This window comes from Chenopodium quinoa, unplaced genomic scaffold, assembly GCF_001683475.1.
Source record: "Chenopodium quinoa cultivar QQ74 unplaced genomic scaffold, ASM168347v1, whole genome shotgun sequence".
Lineage (NCBI taxonomy): Eukaryota > Viridiplantae > Streptophyta > Magnoliopsida > Caryophyllales > Amaranthaceae > Chenopodium > Chenopodium quinoa.
In genome coordinates, this window is record NW_018744304.1 from 5,600,130 (window position 1) to 5,617,024 (window position 16,895).

At 34.9% G+C, this 16,895-nt stretch overlaps 2 protein-coding genes across 2 annotated transcripts; one reads left to right on the forward strand and one right to left on the reverse strand.

Annotated features, from left to right (window-relative positions):
- The first annotated feature begins 243 nt into the window (after positions 1 to 243).
- Positions 244 to 2,204, forward strand: LOC110695719 (glucosamine 6-phosphate N-acetyltransferase-like). The gene is made up of 2 exons (XM_021872945.1): positions 244 to 652; positions 1,512 to 2,204. The coding sequence occupies exon 2, from the start codon at positions 1,534 to 1,536 to the stop codon at positions 2,002 to 2,004; it is 471 nt and encodes a 156-aa protein (XP_021728637.1). The 5' UTR covers positions 244 to 652; positions 1,512 to 1,533; the 3' UTR covers positions 2,005 to 2,204.
- Positions 2,205 to 3,517: 1,313 nt separating this feature from the next.
- Positions 3,518 to 14,660, reverse strand: LOC110695720 (uncharacterized protein At5g03900, chloroplastic-like). Its single transcript, XM_021872946.1, has 13 exons — positions 14,090 to 14,660; positions 13,096 to 13,203; positions 12,894 to 12,994; positions 12,701 to 12,790; positions 12,333 to 12,405; positions 12,157 to 12,222; positions 10,767 to 10,850; positions 8,793 to 8,858; positions 8,019 to 8,158; positions 7,842 to 7,928; positions 7,689 to 7,752; positions 7,393 to 7,536; positions 3,518 to 4,175 (listed from the first exon to the last, which is right to left on the reverse strand). The coding sequence occupies exons 1-13, from the start codon at positions 14,510 to 14,512 to the stop codon at positions 4,032 to 4,034; spliced, it is 1,590 nt and encodes a 529-aa protein (XP_021728638.1). The 5' UTR covers positions 14,513 to 14,660; the 3' UTR covers positions 3,518 to 4,031.
- Between the last annotated feature and the right edge of the window lie 2,235 nt (positions 14,661 to 16,895).

The window sequence follows — 16,895 nt, forward strand, 5'->3', positions numbered from 1 at the left end:
GAGTGAGATTAGGTAAGGATGAGTGAGAAAGCATTAAATATAAAGCAGAAAAAGAGAGTTGATTTACTAAAAAAAAAACTTACCAAAAATAGAAAGGAGGAATGTAATTTTGGGACGGAGGGAGTACAAAATAGAAAAGGAAAAAGGGTGATAAATCATAAAAAAAAAAAGAGAGAATAGTATTGTAAGAAAATACAACCTATATATAAATAAAAAGACACTTAATTTTAATGACCCAAAAAATAAATACAAACATGTAATAAAGGGGCAGGGGGAGTACAAGGTTTGGTGTGTGATGATAATATTTGGGAAAGGAAGTGTAAATTTTTTTTTTTCGAGGACAGGAAGTGTAAATTTAAAATACTTCATAATCCGTAGTTTTTAAAACAGGTTACTCAAAACCCTTAAAACATACTCCCTCCGTCCCTAAATTAACATTAAATTGACGGAAGGAGTATGCGCTATCCCATTTATTTATTATTATTATTAGACGGATCTATCCCCTTAATAAAAGTGACGGGTCATAAGGGATCCATAGAATTGGTTTCTCTGAGATTAGTGAGATATCCATTGAAGCGCACTCAACGTTCTCCATTGAAGCGCAGTTGGCGTGAATCTAGTTCTTGTATCCCCCATTGAAGCAACTTCTGAGGTAAGTTGTTTGTAATTGTTATCATCATATCAAATATCTCTGATGAGATCGATATTTGAATCAAATATCCCTATAATTATGAATCAAATTGTATTGCACAACACTTTAATGTTCGGATTTAACTATGAAATCAGAGCTCTTTTCCCTCCTGCCCTGCCTCATTGGATTTTCGTTTTGTGAGAGCAAAATAAAATTTGTTTGATGCTACAATCAGGTAACCGGTAATTGATATAAGTTGGCAAATTCGGTGATTTTAAAAAGAAATTTTTTCTGATATTATCCTTGCATATAGTTTGTTTAGCTCGAATATTAATAGAATCTTTAAAAAATTATAGGTTTGCTTATTACGATAGATAGTAGCCATTACTTCACTCAATATCTTTAGTTTGTTGGTACTATTCTGTTTATTAAGGTGTCTCAACATAAACCTGTAGGGTTCTGTATTACAGTCGGTTTGGTTATATTTGTTAATATTGTATTTATGTTAAGTTTATCTTGTTAGGAGTTTTAGGCAAGTTAGGTTTTCGGTTGTATTGTTTATATATTTGTGAGTATTGATTCCTAAGTTTAATACAAGTATGTATTATTTTGTTGTATAAGAGAACTAGTCTTTTCCTTACTAAATTTTTTTATTTGTTGTATTTTGATTTTGATTTTTTATAATGTATATATTAACCATGAAAGAAACCTTTCTAGTCATGCTAGACCCTTCAGGTTCAGACTGGCTGAGTCCATGAATCATGATTGCTAGGGTGCTTATTTGGTTCAGTGTTCAGCCAAATGGATATATTGTTATTTGTACCTTCTCTTTGTAGCTCTGCAATGTATCAAGCTGATTATGATCATGTTTCTTGTATAGGAAACGCGCTCCAGGAGCAGATATGCTAGCTAACAATTCCAATGATGACCAAAAGTGCAAAATTAGAAGGCTAGAACTCGCTGACAAAAACAAAGGTTTTATAGAGCTGTTGCGTCAGCTCACAGTTTGTGACTCAGTCTCGGACAAGGAATTTGAGGATAGATTTAAGGAGCTTGCCTCTGAGGGGGATGACCATATTATATGTGTAGTAGAAGATAATGACACTGGAAAGATTATAGCAACAGGAAGTGTATTCATTGAGAAGAAATTTATTAGAAATTGTGGTAAGGTTGGTCACGTCGAAGATCTGGTAGTTGATGCTAATGCACGAGGGAAGCAATTGGGCAAGAAAATGATTGAGTTCCTCACTGAACATGCACAATCAATGGGATGCTACAAGGTTATCCTTGACTGTTCTACTGAGAACAAAGCGTTTTATGAGAAATGTGGATTTAAGGAAAAGGAAATTCAGATGGTAAAGTATTTCCCTTAGTAAGAGTTTTCCTTGTGTTTTCGTACTTCTTGCATATGTGTATGCTTTACTGCAATAATAGGAGGGCAGACTGATTTTGACAGATTGTAATCATTGTACAACACTCCATGACTTCACCATTTGAGGGAATGGTCACAATTTTTGTACTTTGAGGAATTGAATAAAATGACCAAATACGAGTACTCAATTTACTTGTTTTATAATAGTACTTATTAGCCAGTTAAAATATTCTTCATTATGTTTTACCATGTCATATCCTCAATTATGAGGAAATGGATTGAGGATATGGGTTAACTCCAACAAGCGGTGTACATTCATGATTCCCTAAAACATTATGGAGCCAAATTGAAAGGCAAGGGATTAAACTCCTGAACTTGCTCGCAGTCCTAGATCACCACATATCCCTGCCATGTCCATGTCAAAAAGGTATTAGAAGATGAAATATCATATGGACGTAAGCAAATATGTGATGCAGATGCAGATATAAACAAAGTGGTTGTGTGTTTACACATACTGATCATTTGCAAATTCTCGAGAATTTCACTTCCTAGGAAGAATAAAACTGTTTGGTGTATTAAGTCACGATAGATGCCTGTCATCTTAATAGAAAATCATACGATTCAAATCAGGCCTCTGCATCAGATGGAAGCACAAAGAAGCTTCGGAGAAAATTTTGTGCAGCAGAAGTCCCCCAAAAGTCTGTAATTTCGGGTGGTGAACAAAGAAATTTGTTATTCCAGTCAAGGATAGTTTGGCTCGTAGAGTTGTAGGGATACACGGATTGACAGTCAGTGCCCAAATCTTGAGGAGGCAGGAGGAGACAGTGAGCCACCTGCTGCTTGATGTTCTGAAGCAAAAAGTTTGGGGTATATTATAATATTATTCCCCTTTGTGTTGATACTGGACAAATGAAATAGCTTTCTCTATGGAATTGGTGTAATTCTGTGATAAGTACAAACAAGGATTAGAACCGGTGGTGTATATTTTGGGTGATTTAAATAGTAGGGATTTTGAAAAGCACATACCCCCAGCAAACAGATAAGATCAATTCAGATGCTACCACTTTCAATGAAGGTGCTTGCGCCGTTGGTGCTGTAAAGAAAGATTGTGTTGGAGATGGTCATGTAGATGTTGCAAGGGTGCTAGCAGCCTGTCATGGCTTTATTATTTCTTTCGCCTTATTATTTCCTTTTGAAGCTGGACTCCGCTATGCCATACTTGTAATAAAATGCAAGATGTATGGCCATTTTAAGTAGGCATCAATTCTAGATAGTATCGTGTAAGACATTGTTAAGCATGATGCTAACTTTAATTCTTGCTCCTAGTTTTGCATGTAAACTGGATATGGTAGCTCATAGTTAAGCAAAACTCAACTCCGATTATGAAGATTTGGGATTGTGGATCAAAGTTCCCAAGAATTTGGATAGTGTGATTTGGCAGCTTAAAAGTGAATAAAAAATAAAAACTAAATAAAAGTGGGACTTGATTGTATAAAAGGGAATGAAGTAATCCATAAAGGTAAAATGAGACTTTTATATAGAGGAAAAGTTCTAGAAAAAAAATGGAACTTTTATTTTGGGACAGAAAGAGTACTAGAATATCCCAATTGATCACCCAAAGAATCAGCTTAACTAGTGAATACATATATTGAATATCCAAAAGTGCATCACTTTTACATATACACTGAAAATGTACAACCCTACTGCTAATAGAGCAACTTATTCTGCAAACCAGAGAGATTGCATCGATGTTAGTGAATTCGTCGGGACGTTCCACAGCCCACCACCGTTCCACAGTAATTGCCTTCAGACGTATAAACCATACTTTACAGACTGACCATGTCCGAACCAAAAGAATAAGTATGAAAGCAACTAAATTTTTGGGACTCAGTTTTAACCAATGTCGACAAATAGTGAACCAAACCAATAAGCTTTTCTTTTCCCTTGCTTAAATACAAATATACTATCTGCATCACTCTACACCTTGGGCTAGCAAAAATAATAAATTTACAGGTTAGTACGTGTTTGTCAGTCAGATCTCTCAAGTTCTTCAAATCTTCTGGTCCATTCCCGTTCTTCATAGTCTTGCTCATCTAGACCCTTTTCTGTGCTGTATACAATCCTCTCCTTACCAATGAATGTTCTCTGTGCCATGTCCCTAGCACTCAAAAGCTGAATGATAATCACGTTAGCTTATGAAAAATAAAAATTAAACAAGTTAATAGTAATAATCACAAGATTCACAACTAGGAGGCAAAGCTAAACATGCAAATTAACACAGGAGCTTAGAACAGGTGAAAACTGAAACATAAAATGGCCAGATATAGCTCTGCAGAAGCAAATAAAGTTGCAAAAGTAATGTTTTGATTGCAACTTAAGTAAGAAACACGGGGTGATATGTGCTAGATCAAAAGACTTCATAAAATCTAAAAAAATAGTAACACTTGAAAGGCCTTTACATACTCATTCCGTCCTCAAATAATATTCTTGTTAGATTTGGAAACACGTATTTTGTAAGGATAATTTGCCAATTACTACCCCAAGTTAATATCACTTTGTAAATTACTACCGCAAATTAAAAAAGTTTGAATTGCTACTGCAAAAAATTTTAAGATGTTGCGATTACTACCAAACCTCTATTAAACCATGTTTGACCATGGTTAAAGATTTTAACCAGCCCTCCCCCCCAAAAAAAGAAAATGGGTTAGGGATATAATGACGTCATGGTCAAGGGCTTTAACCCATGTTTGACCATGGTTAAGAGCTTTAACCATGGGTTAAAGTGATATAATGACGTCATAGTTGAGTTTAATGGGGGTTTAGTAGTAATCGCAACATCTTAAAAATTTTTGCAGTAGTAATTCACAACTTTTTTAATTTGCGGTAGTAATTTACAAAGTGGTATTAACTTGCGGTAGTAATTGGCAAATTTTCCATTTTGTAAAGTGCGGTTAGAGTGCAAGGAAAAGAGAGTTAGTAGAAGGCTCCACTTCACATGGGTTGAGTGAAATTTTTTCAATTTTAGTAACAAGAAGATTATTTAAAAATATCCTTAAATAATACGGAGTAAATGGAATATAGGCCGATTATTTGTGGCAATACAAATTCAAGAACAATTCACCAAAGGATCCTAAATCACATACTCCATCCATATTTTATTCGTATTTTACTTGCTCCACTTTTCTTTTGCAGCCATATTTTGTTACTTGCTCCATTTCCTCCTCACTAGTGATCCCCTTATATTATATTTTGATAATTTTCATATTCACTCTCCTCCCACCTATACTCACTTTTGCTTTTTCAGATTTATTTAATTTTCAACCAACCCCATTTCCGTAATATTTTATTACTTTCGACTAATACTCCTAAAACTCCGCACATGGAGAAATGGACAAGTAATAAAATACGGAGGGAGTAAAAATAAACATCTAATTGAACTAGGATACCTAACAATAAAATACATCTTTTTTTACACGTTATAAAAGAACAAGTAGAACCAAGTAGAACTAAGAAAACATTAAAAGGATATGACTTATCCTAACTAGACCACTGGCCTAGTATTTTCCTAGAACGTCAACCGTCTTTTTACCACCTAATTACCCTCACATCATTATAGACATATAACTAATATAACCAACCCAACACAACAACATATAGGTTACTCAAAAAAGATGATGACTTTGACTCTTTAGTAGAGCTACTCAAATTCATATCAAGGGGCATATCTGCATATGTAACCATTAGAATTTAGAAAGCACAAGCATACTAATAAAATCAACAACTCTAAGGCTATTAGTCTCTCATGAACATGAGGAAAGAGAGCTATCATTAGTAAAGACTTACGCTTTGTTTGGATAGCAAAGAAGGAAGGAAAAGAAGGGGAGGGAAAATGGAGGAAGGGAAGGGAAAAGAAAGGGAGGGGGAGGTGATCTCCATTTTCCCTCCAATTTTGGAGAGATTATGGTTATTATAGAGAAAGGGAAAATGGATCCCTCCCTCTCCTTTCCCTTCCTTCCTCAAATCTTTTACCTAAATAAGAGATTTTGTCCCCCTCCATTTCTCTTCTCTTCTTTTCCTTCCATTTCTTTCTATCCAAACAAAGTGTTACGGTGTGTTTGGATAGAAGGAAATGGAAGGAAAAGAAAGGGAGGTAAATGGAGAGATGTGATATCTTTCATTTGGATAACAAATGAGGAAGTAAGGGAATTGGAGGGGAGAGAAATGAAGGGATTAAATTATAGGAAAATGAACCCTCCAACAATGGAGAGATTTGGAAGGAAAACTCACCATTCTTCTCTCCCCTCCCTTTCCCTCCCCTCCTCTTCTCCTCCCTCCCCCTCTTTTCCTTCCTCTAATGTTATCCAAACACACTATTACAGAGAGGAAATCTACAACAAGGTTTTTTAATGTTGTCCATGACTTCTGTGAAAGTCAATATTGAATAAACGAGGCAAAATGGGCTGTTTGTTATTAATCTGGTAACTAGTATTAGGCCCAAGCAATGCTTCCGGTCAATACTTTGAAAATTATCTATAACTATACCAAAACAAAAGTTGCTGACATCATCATGGTCCACATGGCAGAATATCCTAAATTGATTGCGGTGTTTCTATAGAATAAATGGGGCTAGTGTGTGGCCCTATGCTGGCAGAAAAGGTTCCTATAGCAATTAGCAAAGCACCTCATCTCATAAAACCTTTAATAATCAGCAAATTTAGCCAAATTTCACCTAATTTCCACCTTTAACAAAAAGCAAGATACCAAGAGTTCCTAGATAAAGTACACAAAAACTTTTGTATACATCCGGTTTACACTAATATTAGTGTACATCAAGCAGTATAGGGGTAACTTTAAGCCAATTTAGGGTAACTTTTTGCCTTTTTTTTGGGTAACTTTGAACATAATATGATTTTTTTTATAAATCGAACAAAGAAAAGTTTTATAAGGGTGATAAAATTACTTTCAACCACTAATAATTGAATTTTAGTCATTTAAAATGTAATTCTTTACCAATAAAACGTAGATTATTTTTATTTGTACTGGGTTACTTTTATACATATTAGGGTAACTTTTATTCATTTTAGGGGTAACTTTTGATCACTTTAAGAGAGATTTAAAATGGATGTACAATAATTATTGTACACCCGATTTTTTACAAAGTTTGTGTAAAGTATAAGAGCTTCTAGATAAAAATTTGTCAAGAAGATGCAGAAACACTCCCACAGAAACATTCCTAGAGGTGTCAAGAAGGATCCAACATAGAAGATTTAGAAAAACTTCATGAAATAACTAGATCTTCCACATTAAATGATAATTTCAGCAAAACCATCTAGCAACGACATAAAATTTAATAAATATTATGATTGAACATGTGCACCGGAAAACTTACCTTGCGTCTTAGAGAAAGATCAGGTGATTCAAGTGCCCGAGCTCGTAGTTTTCTCACTTGATTCCGTTTTTCTATTTCAGAATTTTTCTTGAGAGTCAAAAACCAGCGAACCAAGGGTATTGCAAAGAAAGAGCCAGCATAAACCTACAAAGTTTACATTGAAAACAAACATATACTATTACAATAGATAATTTCTCAGATCAACAAATTTCACTCAAGCAGATTTACTAATGTCAGGTGTAATTGGATCAACAAATTTCACTCAAGAAGTACTATAGAAGAAGATCAAGACAAACCTGAAGCGCAGGCAACAATGTCGAAGCTAATGAGAGGAATCCACTAGGTTTTACAGCCATGTCCCTTAATTTAAAAATATATTGGAAGACTAGAAGTTAGAAAATGAAAATTAATTCAAAGAAGAGAAAAAAAATATTTTGATAGAACCATACTTAAGCATGGTACTAAGAACAACCACTCCAAACAAATTCAGTCCACCCAATCCAATGACCATTGCTCTCTCGGCAGCACTGGTTTTGCTGCAAATATACAATGAAAAACTTAAATTACTGCTAAACAGGCAGGGTAAGGCATCAAGTATTTAGGTCCTCAACGCTAATGAAACATACCTGAATTGCCACTTATTTTCTTTGAAGAACTTTTGTATACCATCCATAATTGATGATCGTTTCCCAACATACTCTCTCCTTCCAGTCCTTGCCGAGGAAGCAGTTCGCTGAAGTGATGGAAATCTGTATAATATGTTTCCCTGCAAAATGAACAGAAAAGTTGCAAGACAATTAATAAAATACCATAAGTCCAATGACACTAATGAAACCTACACCTAGCTTTGGTTATGCAAGACATCAAATGTATTAATAAAAGGTATGTTCCTTCCTACTTTAACTCTTTTATTTAAGGTTCTTTTAACTCTTTTATTTAATGTCTTATAACTTTTTTTAGAATCAGGATTGCATTCAACAAGCAACTGCCTTCTTTCAATCTAATTTATCTATCCAAGTAATCCAACTTCCTAAATGCTGTCATTTCTCTCTTTGTCACCATTGAAGTTGTGAAATACACACATGCTTAAGTCCCAATGCACAGTCTACAAAAGAGAGATAAGTCCACGGTTGCAAGAGAGAAAGAGCCCCAGAAAAGTCCAAGTAAATTAATCCATCCACACCTTTTAAAAAGTCTGATAACTTTTATGAATAGTGTTTGGACAATTATACCCTATAAAATATTTATTTACTTATTTGCCTTCATTAATGCCAATTGCCTTTTTTTTTAACTCTATCATGGTAGCAATTTTATAAAAATAGCACAGCTAAAATGACAAATATAGAGTAATAATAAAGGGAGAAGACAGCAATATGAGTTCACAATTCAAAGTTTCAAACCTCTTCATCTACTTCTGGCTGACCATCAAATCGTAGGAGCACGGGCAATATATACGAGTCATCACTCTGAAAAGACAACGATGGAAGCTTAATCATCAACAATATGGTAAGTAGTAAAAGTTTATCTAGATAGACAAACAAATGCCTCGGCAAGTTAAAAAATTCACTGCATGTCTTCATGTGCTCAAAGGCTCACTATTTTACTGAATAAACAATATAAGCATATACACAACTTAGGCAACTATTTAAAAAAAAATTAAAAAACAAAACCTGGAACCTATTCCCTTTTTCAGATGATAAGCAGATAAAACCACTGAGAGAAGTTTTCAACATTGTAACTCTGCCACCTAAACAAGTATTTAGAATTTTAAACTCGGAGAATAGGGCTTGCAAAGATAGTAGTGAAAAAAAAGTCCAGCTTCAAGAAAAAAAACTGGAATATAATTATAAGAAACCTTTTATTGTTTTTTGGTTGGTTTGGCTGTTCGAACAGCTGATTATGGATCTCAAGCCTTTTCACTAGAGATATCTTCTTTACTGTAAAAAGGTGTTCTGACTTTTGAGTTCAGAGATAAATTTCACATGCCGAAGTCCCACCACATCTTAAACAGTCTCTTCCCCTACAAATTTCCCCTTCTTATCTTTCCCACAATTACCTTTCTTAGTCAAGATTTTTTTTAGTTTAAATTCCATACATGGCATTCAGAAGGCACAGCGTACACAGCACGGCAAAAATATCCACCCAATCAATTCCAGCCTCCGACTTTGATCTCGTTTCAGAGTTTCCATGTTTTCTATTCCTCTTTCCATTCCTAACATTAAAGACTCTTACTAGAAGTGTACAACTATTTTAAGGTACTAATGACTGTTTGCCCGAATAACTTTTGTAACCAAATGATATATATGCAACAGTGAATCATTTTGATGGGGGAGTAGGGAAATGAAGGAAGATGTATGGCTGTTTGCCCGAATAATTTTTGTTAGCAAATGATAAATATGCAAGAGTGAATCATTTTGATGAGGGAGGTAGGGCAATGAAGGAAGGGCATGAACTGTATTGATAATAGAGTTTCCATGAAGCAAAAAAAGAGAAATGTTTAGGAACATATGATTTTCAAAGTTTTAAAAAACAGAATTTAAGGTTTCTAATTTGAAGGTCCTGATTTTAAGTTAGATGAATACAGATAGAATAACAACTTTCCACTGACAGGAACATGATCACGCATGGCCATTTTGATTACATGAGCCTTAATTATTCAGGAAGAAACTATTTTCGGAATTAACAATGTGTTTGGATAGAAGAAAATGGAAGGAAAAGAAGGGGAAGGAAGTGGAGAGATGTGATATCTTTCATTTGGATAACAAATAAGGAAGGGAGGAAATTGGAGGGGAGGGAAATGGAGGGATTAAATTGTAGAAAAATGATCTCTCCAACAATGGAGAGATTTGGAAGGAAAACTCACCATTCTTCTCTCCCCTCCCTTTCCCTCCCCTCCTCTTCTCCTCCCTCCCCTTCTTTTCCTTCCTCTAATGTTATCCAAACACACTGTAAGTGTCACCATAGCAAAAATTTACAAAAATCCAGTACTCAAATAAACGATATTGGAGGTTTCATTATAAGTGCTATAATACACAAAATGTAAGCATTTAGCATTCAATGTCTTTGTTTGCCCGAGATATCATTATTTCCACTAATTTAATTTTCTTTATACTTCTGAAAGCTTCTTTCATAGATTCATCTTAAATTAGAAAATTGGAACATGATGCATGTCGAGATTTTATCCTGCTTGCAGCAGCACCAGCAACAACAACAAAAACAAATATACTACCTCCGTTGCAGGTTATGTGCAACGATTAGACATTTTCCCTCTCTGCTTTATGTCAAATCGTTGCACATAACCTGTAACGGAGGTAGTATATAAAATAATAAAAATAAACAACTTTATACTCGTTTAAGAGCACCCAGGAACCAACCTCTTCTTCTGTCAGCACATCCAGATATGGTGCAAGTTCTTCAGCTGTAATCACTCCACCATTTGACGCTATGTACTGTCCTATCTGCCAAAATCATTAAATTGAAACATTAAAGCAGTAATAAGATGATCACATGAAAACATATTTACATTAAATGAAACAATTGGACTAGCATATATTTTGACTTTTTAAAAAAAGATCAGTACACCATCGATGCAAAAAGGAAGCTCAGGATAGTAGAAAAATTGAAGGTTGAATCACAGGCAAAAGGGTTAGGTTTTGCAAGGGCAGAGAAAGAGGAAATGAAAATTGATAACAAAACAAAGCACTGAAGATCTACTCACTAAAAGTTCATCCATTAGTTTGCTGACTTGCTGGCAATCTGGCATTAGTTCAACAACACTATATACTACGATTCATAATTCATATCATCATCGTGATCAATATTGGCCACAAAACATGTCTTAACCACATTTTACAGGTTTTTGAGCTTACTGTAACCAGGACATTAGCCAGCAACAGCCTCAAACCAGCTGTGTTGTCTGTGAAAGTTGTTCCGTGACTGTTACCACGATTGCAACAGCAACCAAGATTTTTGTTCATGATAATTACTATGAGAAGATACTGTTCATTACCTATTTATCAGATGATTCAGATCTTATTAACCTTAAATCAGAGATGATTTGGGATTGAGAACTAACTAAGCTGAGAAGGTAAACCCTATGACCTTAGTAGCTTGACCTCTTCTCAAATCAAGTCCTAGTTATTTGATCTTACATCAAAGATCTTACTTTATAAGTCATGCTGCTAAAGTGCTAGATGTATCCTCCACTGAGACAAGAAGTTTGACAGAATGTACTCTAAGATAACAGATTTTCTTTTAACTTTTTTAGTACATTCTGCTACTAGCATCAATCATTCACAATATATCTTGTAGACGTAATGTTTGGTGTGGTTGGTGTCTATGCAAATTCAGACATTCAGTACTAATGTCATATTTCATTAGGTCGATTCAGGAGCAACCTAACACAATGACATCTGCCATCCCATGCCTGTATACATTGACTGAGCTTCAGGTCATTATTTTAAAAATTAAAGAAGACAAAATTAAAAAATAGAGAGAGAGAGAGAAAAGGAAAAAAACACACTATGGCAGTTAAAAAATGAATTTCTCAACAATGAAACAAACATCACCCTTGACTTTAAAACCTAACAAATTTATAAGATCTCTCAACCCCCCCCCCCCCCTCTCTCTCTTCTCAACTAGAACTGAAAGATTAAAGAGGAGCATTTACTAGTCTGACAGGAAGGAGTACCAGCTCAGAACATGGATAACACAGCATAAAGCTTAGAAAGAAACTAATTACTAGATGCAATGCTAAAATATTACCAGCTTCCACCTCTCTTCTTCAATTCCTTGGTTTGGATCACCATCACCAAATACAAATGAGAAAACCTACAGCATAGCATCATGTCAAATAATTTAATGCTCAAACCCCTCTCCCCCAAAACATAAAGATGAAATATTTTCCACTATCAGAAAATTGAAGCATTATTCTGACTCACAGACTCAATGAAGTTCATGCCTTCATTATTCCCTCGTCTTTGAGTTCTCCTATAGTAATTTATATCAGTGTACCTAAAAGGTAACATGGAAACAAAAATCTCAAAGAAGTTTCACCAGAAACAGACAAGTCTGAGATTTCTAAAGATAAAACAGATAGCAAATATAAAGGGACATTCTCAGGGAAACTTCTCAAGCAATATACTTCTTCAAGAAAAGTCTGAGAATCTTAAATAACCAAAAACGGATGGCAATCAATTAAAAGAAAACATTGAGCCATGATCCAACGTTATTCTTATTCAGCAGATAGGAGAACAATAAAGTACTCCATAGCAATAAAGCATAATTATTTGAAAGAACAAATCTTTACCAAAATAAATCTGCTGGGTTAACAAAGAAGCTGATATTTGGACCCGAACCAAATGATCTACCTCCTCGCCTCTTACGACTGTCGTCTTCACTGTCAAAACCAGTATGTATAGGAAGTTTGTCAGACCATGGTACTAGATTTGGGAATGACGATAATATGACAATGACTTGTGGACATAGCATTGAAAAAATACCTTCCACTTGAAGCAGCTATAAGAATTGCTGTAAACACAAGAATAATTGAAGCAATTAATGTTGTCCCAAATGAAACCCTTATAAGATATTCAGCTCCAGACTGCCAAAAAAGTTAGCAAAGGTGTTGACAAAAAGAAAAAAGATCCAAAGAATAGACCTAAAAAATCATTTATTTCCATGATAATTAAAAGATGATAATACCTTCGCCTTATCAGCCCAGGGTTCAATTTTCATTCTGAAGGATTTACCCACAAGCCTTGAACGATAATCTTTTGGGAAAACATAGAGAACATCACCTTCATCTGATACCTATTAAACAGTTGCAATGAAAACACGGAATATCAAGACCTATAAACGCCAAAGACATGCAAATAAGATGGCATTCACATAAATATTAGAAAAATTAAATTGTGGAATAGCTAGGAATATATCACGGAAAGATGAAGAGGTACAAATGAATCAACAAAAAGTACTTTCAATTGAACTCTCTAATCCAGATGCTGGGATTTTTGAGGACAAGTAGCAGTGCAAACTGCAAAGCGTATAATCACCACCAACCGAACAGGTAATTCATAATTACATCAACAAAAACAGGTAATTGAGGATTTAATTAGGCAGTGAAATTTGCATCAAATGTGTCTGTTCTTCATACATGAAGTGGCAAATTTTGATAAAACAGTAAATACCTAGTTGTCCAAAGGAAAAAAAGAAATCAATAACACCATTTTGATACCACCAGCCCCTTTAAGCTAAGGGAGTAATGCACAGACATCGCCTTGAGTAATATACTTTTTACTAATTGCTTTAATCACTTGACTGAACTGATCTAGTCGATTGTAACCCGAAGTATGACTGAAAAACCTCCTTCGATGTTTACTAGTTCGTAGTCTCCTACCATCATTATGCGCGACTAGTGATAAACTGATAAATCACCAATGGCGTAAGCAAACGCACAAAAGTTCTCGCAAATTATAGTTTTACAATCAATCACCCATTAAATTCAATTTGCTAATTTAACATCATATAATGAATAATCTTACAATTACAAACAACTAGCTTCAAAAAATATATGCCAAATTTTAAATATATCATTCAATCAAACAATCAAAATAACAATTTAACAGATAAATAATTACAATAAAACAACTAGAAAATTAAATTAACTTCAAAATCAAATTCATATTCATGATTATACCTCTAAGAAACCCTCAGTATCAGTAGCAAGTGCTTGCAAAGCTTTCTGAGCTTCATTCAATTTAAGCCCAGCTTTGCTAGCAACATCACCAATGGTGACTCTTCCTCCACTAGAATCAATGGCGTCCATAGCTCGCTTTCGAACATCTGACGGAAGCTTATCGCTCTCCACCAATTTCCCCGGCTTAAACGACGTCGCAACATCGATGCTACTGCTGCTAGCTCTAATAGTCCTAATTCTAACCCTAGAATTCTTTCTCAGAATTGGCAATGGTAAGTTGAATTTTTGAAAGGAAGGATGGTGGTGCTTGAAGACGACATTAATGGCGGAAGAAGAAGAAGAAGAAATTGAGAAGTTTCTGGAGAGAGAAAATTGGCGGGATTTGGGAGTTGAAGAAAGACAGATTGAAATCATGGATGTCATTTGAAAGGTTGAATGAAGGAGAAAAGGGTTTGGCTTGGTTTACATTACAGGTTCTTTTGAAGGTTTATTACAAAGGTTGAGTTGTGTACTTGTTTTGGATTGTTGGATTTTTTGTTGAAGTGTGATAATTTCATGATTTGGAGTTGAGTGGTTCACAAAGAGAAGAGTAGCCACTTTGAATCTTTTCATCCTACTTCAATTAGGGGTGGGCAAAAACTCGTAACCGTTAACTTATATAATTGGCTCGTTTACACGGTTAATTTACCGAATCGTTAATTTAAACCGTTATGGCTAATCGAACCGTTATATATAGGTACATTTAAAATTTTAAGCAAACAGTTAACCGATGATTAATTGTTAAAATATATATATATATATATATATATATATATATATTTTCATAATTTTTGTGGGAAAAATATTTAATGAAAATAAATATATATTGTTTTATTTAATTTTTGTAGGAGAAATATATAATGATGCAAGTTAATCTTCTAGGTTGCTGGTTTGCCAATATGTCATGGTCTCAATTTGAAGATGAAAATTTAATATGTCTAATATCATTAGATTGTATGTCTTTGTTAGGCTTTTAAAAAAAAACTTAGTAATTAAACTTTGTAATGTATTTGGTTTATCAGTTTGTTTTCTTAATTGGAACATGAATTTTATTTTGGTAAAGATGAATTGGAACATGAATTTTTATTTTGGTAGTGGTTTACCTGTAACCGTTCCTTAATGGTACGGTTATGGTTTGGATTTTTTAGTAACTGACATAACAGTAACTGTACCGTTAAGACTAAACGGTATGGTTAACCTATTATGCCCAGCCCTAACTTCAAGTGGATTGCTAAACATCGCCCGCAAATCTCCACATAAAGCCCACAAACTTATATTGAAGTTACAATATTGCCCTTGACCTTAAAAAAACACAACCTCAATAAAAATCAAAGTACGGGGATGTCGAGGCTCGTGGCGGCAAGGTGGTTGGCTCGTGGCGGCAAGGTAGTGGTGGCTCGTGGCGACAAGGTGGTGGTGGCGCCAGGTCCAGCAGCCACGTCCACCGGCCTGGCGTCTGGGCAGGACGCCCAGCCACGGTGAGTGGCGTTTGGGACAGGCGCCAGTCACTGTGGCTGGGCGTCCTGCCAGGCCGGTGGACGTGGCTGCCGGACCTGGCGCCACCACCAGCCACGGGCCGTCCTGGCCAGGCGCCCCAGCTGCCTTAAATTTTTTTTTTTTAATTTTTTTTTTTTTTGGAAAATCAGAAAATTTTTCTAATTTTTTTTTAATGTGTTTGATTTTTTTTTAATAATTATTAATTTTATGTGTTATTTTTTATAAGTCTAGTATATATATTTTTTATAAAATCAAATAAAAAACATAAATTTCCACATCCTAAATCAAAACATAAATTTTAATAAACATAATTTAAAAAAAAAAAAGGCAAAAAAAAAAAAAATTAAAAAGTAAGGGCGGCGTCCAAACCAGACGCCAGTGCACTGGTGGTGGCGCTTGGCCTGGACGCCAGTGCACTGGTTGAGGCGCCTGGGCTAGACGCCAGTGCACTGGTTGTGGCGTCTGGCCTGGACGCCAGTGCACTGGTTGTGGCGCCTTGCCTGGACGTCCTTGCCATGGTTCCGGCGTCCAAACTAGGCGCCACCTCGTTTTCCGTCGAAGACGACGTATCTCCGGCGACCCTCGCCTCTCCGGCCTCCCTGGGCAACCCAGTACGACTCCACATTTGTTAGATCGAGATTTGTTCACTTTGGGTACGATTTTAGAAATGGGCAAAATTGTCAAACTATGTCTAATTTGTGGGCTTTATGTGGAGATTTGCGGGCGATGTTTAACAAATCCCAACTTCAATTATGCGTATGATATTACAAGTAACAAGCCTTTGGTTCGGCTCTATGGTTAAACTCAATTACTTATAACTTTGTATCAACAATCTCTAGTAGATGTGCAAAAAAAAAAAAAAAAAAAAAAAAAAAAAAAAAAAAAACCTCTAGTTGATCCTTTTTAAAAAAAAAAAAAAAATTACAATAGTTTACATTGAGTAAAACATTTAAGAATGAATAAAATACTCTATACTTTATAAATTTATTAAGCCTTTTTTTTTAGAGCATATTTTAGGTCATGTTTACTTCAACATATTTTAGAGCATATCAGAAAAAATAAGTTCAGATCAGTTAAGAGATAATAAATTCTAACATATGGAGTATATATATTATCGTTTTATGTGCAGATTTTATTGCTAAATACCTTTAATTTTGTAATGAAATATTATAAATACTAGATATTAATAAAATATGATTCGTACATCATTACGAATCTAACCAAACACAACTTGATAGATTTTTTCTTTATAAATTATCATACACATAAA

Bases quoted from the DNA above. Each gene is read 5' to 3' on its own strand.
- LOC110695719 (XM_021872945.1), top strand. From the start codon at position 1,534: ATGCTAGCTAACAATTCCAATGATGACCAAAAGTGCAAAATTAGAAGG.
- LOC110695720 (XM_021872946.1), bottom strand. From the start codon at position 14,512: ATGACATCCATGATTTCAATCTGTCTTTCTTCAACTCCCAAATCCCGC. The intron at 12,406-12,700 runs GTAAAGATTTGT...GTTACCTTTTAG, and splicing joins AACCCAGCAGATTTATTTTG to GTACACTGATATAAATTACT. The intron at 10,851-12,156 runs GTAATATTTTAG...TGATTTTGGCAG, and splicing joins AAGAAGAGAGGTGGAAGCTG to ATAGGACAGTACATAGCGTC.